Source organism: Salvelinus fontinalis, chromosome 32 (assembly GCF_029448725.1).
Source record: "Salvelinus fontinalis isolate EN_2023a chromosome 32, ASM2944872v1, whole genome shotgun sequence".
Lineage (NCBI taxonomy): Eukaryota > Metazoa > Chordata > Actinopteri > Salmoniformes > Salmonidae > Salvelinus > Salvelinus fontinalis.
The window spans coordinates 9,716,015-9,728,197 of NC_074696.1; the positions used below are offsets into that span (position 1 = coordinate 9,716,015).

At 41.6% G+C, this 12,183-nt stretch overlaps 1 protein-coding gene across 1 annotated transcript in view; it reads right to left on the reverse strand.

Moving 5' to 3' along the window:
* LOC129830696 (alpha-tubulin N-acetyltransferase 1-like) overlaps positions 1–7,141 on the reverse strand; it is a 58,660-nt gene extending 51,519 nt beyond the window's left edge. The window contains exon 1 of the mRNA XM_055893307.1: positions 6,707–7,141. Within this exon, the coding sequence (XP_055749282.1) occupies positions 6,707–6,798 (92 nt within the window). The 5' untranslated portion in view covers positions 6,799–7,141. The remainder of the gene's footprint in view (positions 1–6,706) is intronic.
* Positions 7,142–12,183: the final 5,042 nt, after the last annotated feature.

Genomic DNA, 12,183 nt, shown 5'->3' on the forward strand with positions numbered 1-12,183 from the left:
GTAGCAGTTACAGATCCATACAGCTATGGAGCCTCCATCCGACCAAACTACACTTCCTGAGTTACACTTACACACAGGTGTTCAGGAAACATGTTAGATAGCTAATTAGCACAGGTTGTCGCCTCGTCTGTTTCCTGTAAACAAGCGCTGCAACACAGAGATATGGCTGTGTGGGAACACGAACCCTATCAAGGTGTGTATCAATTTAAACTTGTGTTTTGTGGAAATTATTACTTGCTGATATGAATGTTCATCCCAAGCATCACGTGTTAATGTTGAGACCGAGCGTCACGTGTTAATGTTGAGAACGAGCGTCACGTGTTAATGTCGAGACCGAGCGTCACGTGGTAATGTCGAGACCGAGCATCGCGTGGTAATGTCGAGACCGAGCGTAACGTGTTAATGTCGAGACCGAGCGTCACGTGGTAATGTCGAGACCGAGCGTCACGTGGTAATGTCGAGACCGAGCGTCACGTGGTAATGTCGAGACCGAGCATCACGTGTTCATGTCGAGACCGAGCGTCACGTGTTAATGTCGAGACCGATCATCACGTGGTAATGTTGAGACCGATCATCACGTGGTAATGTTGAGACTGAGCATCACGCGTTAATGTCGAGACCGAGCATCACGTGTTAATGTCGAGACCGATCATCACGTGTTAATGACGAGACCGAGCATCACGTGGTAATGTTGAGACCGAGCATCACGTGTTAATGTCGAGACCGAGCGATGCGTGGTAATGTCGAGACCGAGCATCACGTGTTAATGTCGAGACCAAGCGTCACGTGTTAATGTTGAGACCGAGCATCACGTGTTAATGTTGAGACCGAGCATCACGTGTTAATGTCGAGACCGAGCGTCACGTGTTAATGTCGAGACCGAGCGTCACGTGTTAATGTCGAGACCGAGCGTCACGTGTTAATGTCGAGACCGAGCGTCACGTGTTAATGTCGAGACCGAGCGATGCGTGGTAATGTTGAGACCGAGCATCACGTGTTAATGTTGAGACCGAGCATCACGTGTTAATGTTGAGACCGAGCGTCACGTGTTAATGTCGAGACCGAGCGTCACGTGTTAATGTCGAGACCGAGCGTCACGTGTTAATGTTGAGACCGAGCGTCACGTGTTAATGTCGAGACCGAGCGATGCGTGGTAATGTTGAGACCGAGCATCACGTGTTAATGTTGAGACCGAGCGATGCGTGTTAATGTTTAAACCGAGCGATGCGTGTTAATGTTGAGACCGAGCGTCACGTGTTAATATTGAGACCGAGCGTCACGTGTTAATGTTTAAACCGAGCGATGCGTGTTAATGTTTAAACCGAGCGATGCGTGTTAATGTTTAAACCAAGCGATGCGTGTTAATATTTAAACCGAGCATCACGTGTTAATGTTTAGGTTGAATGTCGGGGATGTTAACAAAACTCTCCCCTAGAGAAGACGCCTTCGTCCAATGACTGATGTGTAATGTAATGTAAAAGAGATCTAGGGCTACTGTTAAGCAACACGTCATGAAATATATTGAGGCAAAAATTACAGACAGTAGTCAAATGAAACTAAATTGGATGAACATGAAATTGATTTGAATATCATTGAAATATACTAATAAAACCTTAAACACAACATGTAAATTGTTGGTCCCATGTTTCAAAAGATCCCAGAAATGTTCCATACTGCACAAAAAGCTAATTTCTCTCAAATTTTGTGGACAAAATTGTTTACATCCATGTTAGTGAGCATTTATCCTCTGCCAAGATAATCCATCCACCTAACAGATGTGGCATATCAAGAAGCTGATTGAAACAGCATGATCATTACACAGGTGCACCTTGTGCTGGGGACAATAAAAGACCACTCTAAAAATGTGCAGTTTTGTCACACAACGCCGCAGATGTCTTAAGCTCTGAGGGAGCGTGCAATTGACATGCTGACTGCAGGAATGTTGCTGTAGCCAGAGAAATGAATGTTCATTTCTCTACCATTAGCCGCCTCCAATGTTGTTTTAGAGAATTTCGCAGTACGTCCAATCGGCCTCACAACCACAGACCATGTGTAACCACGCCACCCCAGGACCCCGAAATTTGGCTTCTTCACCTGCGGGATCGCCTGAGACCAGCCACAGATGATTAAACGGAGGAATATTTTTGTCTGTAATGAAGCCTTTTTGTGGGGAAAAACTCATTTTGAATGGCTGTGCCTGGCTCCCCAGAGGGTGGACCTGGCTCCCAAGTGGGAGGGCCTATGCCCTCCCAAGGCCACCCTTGACTGTGCCCCTGCCCATTCATGTGAAATCCATAGATTAGGGCACAGGTGTCAAACTCATTCCACGGGGGGCCGAGTGTCTGCGGGTTTTCGCTCCTCCCTTGTACTTGATTGATGAATTAACATCACTAATTAGTTAGGAACTCCCCACACCTGGTTGTCTAGGGCTTTATTGAAAGGAAAAACCAAAAACCTGCAGACACTAGGCCCTCCGTGGAATGAGTTTGACACCCCTGGATTAGGGACTAATGAATATATTTCAATTAACTGATTTCATATATGAACTGTAACTCAGTAAAATTGTTGAAATTGTTGCATGTTGCCTTTATATTCTTGTTCAGTATAGATACAGTGCGTTTCGGAAAGTATTCACCCCCTTTACTTTGTTCCACATTTTGTTATGTTACAGCCTTATTCTAAAACTGATTAAATAGTTTTATTCCCTCATCAATCCACACAATACGCTATAATGACAAAACATAAACTGTTTTTTTTATTTTGTAACGAATTCATTAAAAATACAAAAACTGAAACATCACATTTACATAAGTATTCAGACCCTTTGCACAGTATTTTGTAGAAGCACCTTTGGCAGTGATTACAGCCTCGAGTCTTCTTGGGTATGACGCTACAAGCTTGGCACACCTGTATTTGCGGAGTTTCTCCTATTCTTCTCTGCAGATCCTCTCAAGCTCTGTTAGGTTGGATGGGGAGCATTGCTGCACAGCTATTTTTAGGTCTCTTCATAGATGTTTGATTGGGTTCAAGTCCAGGCTCTGGCTGTGCCACTCGAAGGAAATTCAGAGACTTGTCCTAAAGCCACTCCTGCGTTGTCTTGGCTGTGTGCTTAGGGTCGTTGTCCTGTTGGAAGGTGAACCTTTACCCCAGTCTGAGGTCCTGAGCGCTCTGGAGCAGCTTTTCATCAAGGATCTCTCTGTACTTTGCTCCGTTCATCTTTCCCTCGATCCTGACTAGCCTCCAAGTCCCTGCCGCTGAAAAACATCCCCACAGCATGATGCTGCCACCACCATGCTTCACCGTAGGGATGATGCCAGGTTTCCTCCAGATGTGACACTTGGCCTTCAGGCCAAAGAGTTCAATCTTGGTTTCATCAGACCAGAGAATCTTGTTTCTCATGGTCTGAGTCTTTAGGTGCCTTTTGGAAAACTCCAAGCGGGCTGTCATGTGCCTTTTACTGAGGAATGGCTTCCGTCTGGCCACCTTACCATAAAGGCCTGATTGGTGGAGTGCTGCAGAGATGGTTGTCCTTCTGGAAGGTTCTCCCATCTACACAGAGGAACTCTAGTGCTCTGTCAGAGTGACCATCAGGTTCTTGGTCACCTCCCTGACCAAGGCCCTTCTCCCCCGATTGCTCAGTTTGGCCAGGTGGCCAGCTGTAGGAAGAGTCTTGTTGGTTCCAAACTTCTTCCATTTAAGAATGATGGAGGCCACTGTGTTCTTGGAGAACTTCAATGCTGCAGAAATGTGCTGGTACCCTTCTCCAGATCTGTGCCTCGACACAATCCTGTTTCGGAGGTCTATCGACAATTCCTTCGACCTCATGGCTTGGTTTTTGCTCTGACATGCACTGTCAACCGTGAGACCTTATATAGACAGGTGTGTGCCTTTCCAAATCATGGAAAGGCACACTCCAATTAAGTTGTAGAAACATCAAGGACGTTCAATGGAAACAGGATGCACGTGAGCTCAATTTCCTGTCTCAGAGCAAAGGGTCTGAATACTTATGTAAATAAGGGTATTTCTGTTTTTTATTTTTAATAAATGCCATTATGGGGTATTGTGTGCAGATTGATTAAATAAATAAAAAATCCTCAGCAATTTTAGAATAAGGCTGTAACGTAACAAAATGTGAAAAAAGTAAAGTCGGTAAATAACAAGCATTTTCAAGTACAATTTTAGTAATGACGGTTTCGGAAAAAACAGCTCTGAGATTCAACAATGCTCCTGTGAAGGTTTTAACGATTAACTCAGCGCTAAGAGGATTTTGGGAAACCAGGCCCTGTGCCTCAGTATCTGTGCGTTAGAGATGTTGATGATGAGTATGACGGGTCTGCTCTCGAATGCCTCGATCACACCGACAGCATCATTGCATTTTGGTACACCAGAATTACATTCATTTCCAATGAAACGTTGCGTTTGCCTTGCAGCGTTATGTTGCAGAGGCAGTTGCAGTGCGTTCTGGGTGGTGCACATGTTGGATTTATGGAACGTATGTATCAAATGGTAGCAGAAGGTGAATTTGAAACTTTTGTTGCACACGTATCCAGATGATGCTGCGTACTATTTTGTGCCGCTGTCGGTGTGATTGAGGCGTAACGCCCAGGAAGCTCAGATTCAAATTAGACAGCTTTGCAAGCCTTTTAATAATGTCCAAATAAGTTTGTCACTGACCAAATATGAAGTTTCGCTGAGCAACTTTCTTAATTTATCCCCGTTACGGCCGGTATGTACTTCCAACTGATACCTTTTTTGGAAATGAATACTGGCCGTAATGGCAGTAAATGAAAATAGTTGCTCAGCAAAACTCCATATTTGGTGAGAAACATATTTTGACATTAAAACGCTTGCAGAGCCGTCTAATGGGAGTTTGAATTGGAGCTTCCTGGGCGTTAGAGACATCTGGGTGGCAGGTAGCCTAATGGTTGTTCTAGTTGTACTAGTAACCGAAAGGTTGCAAGATCGAATCCCCGAGCTGACAAGGTACAAATCTGTCATTCTGCCCCTGAACAAGGCAGTTAACCCACTGTTCATAGGCCGTCATTATAATAAGAATTTGTTCTTAACTGACTTGCCTAGTTAAATAAAGGAGAAAAAAACTCTCTCTCAGGCATACTGGGGCAGGGCCCTGGAGATCTATAGATGGGTTGGCTGACACCAAAATGATGCTTGCTCATCGATGTGGCCGGAAGCCGTGCTTTGTTATGATTCTGAACAGTCAGATAGCTAATGACAAGAAGCTGCCTTGTGGTAGCTCGTTGTAACTTGTTATTGATACCCATAAAACCTAGCGGTCAAAACAAGGAAATGGTTCCAATAATTTTTCCCATAGGGGACTTTAGAAACACTTAAAATAAGGTGTGGTCTTACCCTGGCGTGACGTTTTGATAAGTGTAAATCTCCTTAGGACAAGGTGACCTTAATCAATATCTTTCACCTGTATTTACCCCCCCCCCCCCCCCAAAAAAAAATGTAAATGCTAATTAGCTGCTAATGTGGATTTCATAAAGAACTACAAATGCCATGATGATCTGGACGAGACTGCAAAATTGAGGTAAAGAATCTCTGGATTCTCTGGATTAACTATCTAATGTTAGCTACATTTTGTAATTAATAAATTGGCTACACTTCTTTAAATTGACAATTCTGTGAAGTGTCTTGTGCATGTTTTAAATTGACAATACCTGTTAGTAAAGGTGCCAGCCAGAGATGACGTGCAGGAGCTTGCAGGGATTTTTAGTCTTGCATGATGTCTACTTTCATTATAATTAGCATTTTCGAATCAGAGAGTAAATAGAACCAAGAGATTTACATGGTTATCAAAACGTCACTCCAGGGTAAGCCTACACGAAACACAGCCCTTATTATAAGTGTTTCTATAATCCCCTATGGGGAAAATGAATGGTGGAAAAACGCTTGGAACCATTTCCCTGTTTGACCGCTAGGTTTTATGGGCATTATGACACCTCCACTGTGGGGCTCTATTGATCACAAGTGTATTTTACAGTATTGGTCTAATATAGTAGCCTAGTGTTTCATACTGCTCAGTGATCTTTTATCAAAAACAGTCAAAATGTAAGAATATAAATGTAGGTTACATATAGGCTTTATAGACCGTTTGTCACTTTGAATTAGCATGCTGGGGAAGGGATTGAATGATTAGTAGAAATTCGGACATTTCTGATTTGCTAACTTTTTGAATGCGGCATGTGTATTACAAGCAGTTCAACGAGTGTGACATGTCCTTTTCTTGTGGTGCTTTCAAGACAACTGGGAACTCGAGAAAAAAATGAAGTCAAATCAACATTGTATCTTCAGGTCGGAAAGTCCGAGTTCAATAAAGATGCCAAAGTTTCTGACTTGGAATTCCGAATTGCTGACAATTCAAAAACCATTTTCACAGTTATCTTGAACACACTGAAGTCGAAAGTCGAAGATTTCCTAAATCCCAGTTGTTTTTAATGCTCCGCTAGTTCAGACTAGCACATGAACACCGCATATCGATACACTATTGACGTCATGCACAACTGTATTGGGTTGACAGGGCGGATGCTCTCTCTCTCATGTTGTAAAGAACATCACATGTAGCCAGAGGTCGTAAACTTTGCTTCAAACACATTATATTTGCATATAATCTGCCAAATGAAAATAATTATGCTAAATGAAAAGCTGTTCTGGCTGCTGAAAACGATAAGCCTAACGTTACCTTCCCAGCGATGTTCCACCTGCAATTAGATTATGGTCCAAAACTGTAATCGTTTCAGGGAAAAGATGATTTACATCAAAAGTGGTTTCCATATTCTTTGAAAGGCAGCTATCTCGTAGTATTAAAGCAGTTTTCCCTCAGGTGTTACTACTCGCTAACGTGGAGGTAGGCTAGCCAGCTAGAGATTTCGGCAAAACAATACCCCTGCTGTTAGCAAAGCTAGCTAACGACGTTAGCAACCTCGCTATAGCAACATTGGCCACTGAAGACACACTGCAATGGCAATATTTTACAGTCACTAAACCATGTTATCGATTTCCTACGAGCTACAGTATCAAAAGGCCGACCAAGCAGTGGTAATATTGTATCAAGCCTGTCTGTCTATCCATTGTGTGTCTGTTGTGGACTGGAGCCACTCCCAGGTTACCCAGTACCATAGTACAACCAAAAACATGGCCCACCATTTTCTGAAAGCGTAGTCTACTAAACGTTCAAAATTCAAACAAGTAAATTAACAATCGCAACATACACTATTTTCAAATACTTCGATTGAAAATCAGTTATTAGTTCGTGTGACGCAGCCTGAAGTTAAACGTGTGCATTTATACATTGCATTACGGTAAACGTTTCCGGTCTCTCATTGTACAAGTTCGTTACTGTTGTTAGAAAAGCCAATGTGTCTCAAGGAACAAGCCCAGAGCATTCTAACGTTGGCACCTGTTATCTGTCGTCAAAGATCGCTGCAAGATACTATTATTTTTGATAGACTGTCGGTTAAGGGGTTATTGTCTGTCAAAAAAAACAACAACATTATAATACAGTTGTGTTTGTATACACAAACTATGAAGTCAAGTGTATCCATTTAGCATAGCCTAATGGATTGTCAATCTGAGACCAAATCATTTCATTATATAGTGATATGTAATATAATTGATAAAGGCCCTACTGTATCAAACCAATGCACCAGCAACTGCCTGACTTTGGAAGGTGATATCATAATATTGCTTGTTACAGATGAGCAGGCACCTAGAATGTGTTATTGCTCTGTTCTATATTGTGCCAGTAGCTCTTGGCCATGTCAGTAAAAAAAATGAACTTTTAGGTGGTATACTCCTCAATCACCGGCTTCATCAATAAGTGCATCGACGACGTTGTCCCCACAGTGATCGTACATACATTTCCCAACCAGAGGCCATGGATTACAGGCAACATTCGTACCTGCCGCTTCCAAGGAGTGGGACACTTATCCGGACGCTTATAAGAAATCCCACTATGCCCTCAGAGAAACCATCAAACAGGCATAAACCAGTCAATATAACAGAGTTGATGAGTAAAGTTATTAATTTTCTGAGTCGCAAGTGACACTCTATTCCCTATATAGTGTGCTACTTTTAATCAGAGCCCTATAGGTAGTGCACCGTTTAGGCAAAAGGATGCCATTTGGGACACATCGGATGAGTCAAGGTATCATTATAGCCCACTCACCCAGAGTTGGAACATCTAAAACTGTAAAAGATCAGCCTCCTCACCTCCCCCACATAGGAAGCCCTTCCCTGCAGTCAAATTACCTAGTTGCCTCATGGTCGGAATGTTATGAATTTTTTTCATAATTTAATAATTAATCAACATAATTCTTTTTTTTAACACTGAGATCCAGTGTTTTTTAATCAAACAGTTTTGTTCCATTTCAGTCTTCTGTGATGTATATAAAGTGTAATATTGGGATTCAAACTCAATGTAATACATTTCAACTCTATATCTGACATGGTACAGGTGTCTTCTTTTTTTTAAGCCCATAACCGTGTGTCTGAGGTGTATACTTTTGTTTCAAAGTAGATTTGTTTAAGACTACCAAGAAACACTCTGTATGACCATGATTTAGCCCACTGCAGTAGAAGGTTAAAATATTACATGTATTCATTTATGCATGGTGGGGAACTTTTTAGCATGTAGTGCTAACTTTTCACTTCCTCCTTAGTTCCTCCTTAGTCAGTGTGCAAAATTGTGTGTTAGTGTCAACTCACAATTGGGCATAATTCAGATGATGACTACAGAGATAAAAAAAAAATCTAAATATCTAGAATATTCTCAGGTTTGGACAAAATTATAATAATTGCACATACAAAAAGAAAAACATTAGGTCATTTGTTTCCAAATGTTGGATTTCACAGCATCGCAATAGTTAAGTTTCAGGTTGTAAAGTCAGGTGCACAAGTCCACTGAAAGGCCTTTATTGCAGCTCTAAGCCCAACAATGCAGTAATTAATAACAATGTAGTATAGTGGTGAAATAAATATATATATATATTCTGTTATGCATGGTATTTTGGCATTAATACGTGTCACATATCAGTTTGCAAGCAAAATGGCTACACGGGCTATATACAGTTGAAGTCGGAAGTTTACATACACTTAAGTTGGAGTCATTAAAACTAGTTTTTCAACCACTCTACAAATTTCTTGTTAACAAACTATAGTTTTGGCAAGTCGGTTAGGACGTCTACTTTGTGCATGACACAAGTCATTTTTACAACAATTGTTTACAGACAGATTATTTCACTTATAATTCATTGTATCACAATTTATGACTCACTGGAATTTACATACACTAAGTTGACTGTGCCTTTAAACAGCTTGGAAAATTCAGGAAAAGGATGTCATGGCTTTAGAAGCTTCTGATAGGCTAATTGACATCATTTGAGTCAATTGGAGGTCTATCTGTGGATGTATTTCAAGGCATACCTTCAAACTCAGTGCCTCTTTGCTTGACATTATGGGAAAATCAAAAGAAATCAGCCAAGACCTCAGAAAAAAATTGTAGACCTCCACAAGTCTAGTTCATCATTGAGAGCAATTTACAAATGCCTGAAGGTACCACGTTCATGTGTACAAACAATAGTACGCAAGCATAAACACCATGGGACCACGCAGCCGCCATACCGCTCAGGAAGGAGACGCTTTCTGTCTCCTAGAGATGAACGTACTTTGGTGTGAATAGTGTGAATCAATCCCAGAACAACAGCAAAGGACCTTGTGAAGACGCTGGAGGAAACAGGTGCAAAAGTATCTATATCCACAGTAAAACGAGTCCTATATCGACATAACCTGAAAGGCCGCTCAGCAAGGAAGAAGCCACTGCTCCAAAACCACCATAAAAAAATCCAGACTACAGTTTGCAACTGCACATGGCGACAAAGATCGTACTATTTGGAGAAATGTCCTCTGGTCTGATGAAACAAAAATATAACTATTTGACCATAATGACCATCATTATGTTTGTAGGAAATAGGTAGAGACTTGCAAGCCGAAGAACACCATCCCAACCGTGGAGCACGGGGGTGGCAGCATCATGTTGTGGGGCTGCTTTGTTGCAAGAGGGACTGGTGCGCTTCACAAAATAGATGGCATCATGAGGGAGGAAAATGATGTGGATATATTGAAGCAACATCTCAAGACATCAGTCAGGAAGTTAAAGCTTGGTCTCAAATGGGTCTTCCAATTGCACAATGACCACAAGCATACTTCCAAAGTTGTGGCAAAATGGCTTAAGGACAACAAAGTCAAGGTATTGGAGTGGCCATCACAAAACCCTGTCCTCAATCCTATAGAAAATTTGTGGGCAGAACTACAAACCTGACTCAGTTACAACAGCTCTGTCAGGAATAATGGGGCCAAAATTCACCCAACTTATTGTGGGAAGCTTGTGGAAGGCTACCCGAAACGTTTGACCCAAGTTTAAACAATTTAAAGGAAATGCTACCAAGTACTAATTGAGTGTATGTAAACTTCTGACCCACTGGGAATGTGATGAAAGAAAGAAATCACTCTACTATTATTTCACATTTCACATTCTTAAAATAAAGTGGTGATCCTAACTGACCTAAAACAGAGATTTTTTTACTAGGATTAAATGTCAGGAATTGTGAAAAACTGAGTTAAAATGTATTTGGCTGAAGTGTATGTAGACTTCCGACTTCAACTGTATATGCCTAGTCACCTTACCCCAGTACACCCTAGTCACCTTACCCCAGTACACCCTAGTCACCTTACCCCAGTACACCCTAGTCACCTTACCCCAGTACATATCTACCTCCATCACGCCAGTATCCTGCACATTGTTAATATGGTACTGACCCTGTATATAGTCACCTTACCCCTATACATATCTACCTCCATCACTCCAGTATCCTGCACATTGTTAATATGGTACTAGAACTGACCCTGTATATAGTCACCTTACCCCAGTACATATCTACCTCCATCACTCCAGTATCCTGCACATTGTTAATATGGTACTGACCCTGTATATAGTTACCTTACCCCTATACATATCTACCTCCATCACTCCAGTATCTTGCACATTGTTAATATGGTACTGGAACTGACCCTGTATATAGTCACCTTACCCCAATACATATCTACCTCCATCACTCCAGTATCCTGCACATTGTTAATATGGTACTGACCCTGTATATAGTCACCTTACCCCTATACATATCTACCTCCATCACTCCAGTATCTTGCACATTGTTAATATGGTACTGGAACTGACCCTGTATATAGTCACCTTACCCCAATACATATCTACCTCCATCACTCCAGTATCCTGCACATTGTTAACTTCTTATGGCTGGGGGCAGTATTGAGTAGCTTGGAAGAATAAGGTGCACAGCGTAAACTCCTTGCTACTCAGGCCCAGTTGCTAATATATGCATATTATTAGTAGATTTGGATAGAAAACAGTGAAGTTTCTAAAACTGTTTGAATGATGTCTGTGAGTATAACAGAACTCATATGGCAGGCAAAAACCTGAGAAAGAATCCAACCAGGAAGTGGAAAATCTGAGGTTTGTAGTTTTTCAAGTAATTGCCTATCGAATATACAGTGTCTATGGGGTCATATTGCACTTCCTAAGGCTTCCACTAGATGTCAACAGTCTTTAGAACCTTGTTTGATGCTTCTACTGTGAAGTGGGGGTGAATGATAGCTGATTGTGTAACAGGTCTCCCAGAGTGGCATGAGATGATCTCGCACGCTCATGTGAGAGCGACCTGCGTTCCATTGCAATTCTAAAGACAAAGGAAATCTCCGGTTGGAACATTATTGAAGATTTATGTTAAAAACATCCTAAAGATTGATTCTATACATCGTTTGACATGTTTCTACGAACTGTAATATAACTTTTTTGAACTTTTCGTCTGAACTTTCGCCTGGACGTCGTGAGTTTGGATTTGTGAACTCAACACGCGAACAAAAAGGAGGTATTTGGACATAAATGATGGACTTTAGCACACAAAACAAACATTTATTGTGGAACTGGGATTCTTGGGAGTGCACTCTGATGAAGATCAAAGGTAAGTTAATATTTATAATGCTATTTCTGACTTCTGTTGACTCCACAACATGGCGGGTATCTGTATGGCTTGGTTTTGTGTCTGAGCGCTGTACTCAGATTATTGCATGGTGTGCTTTTTGGGT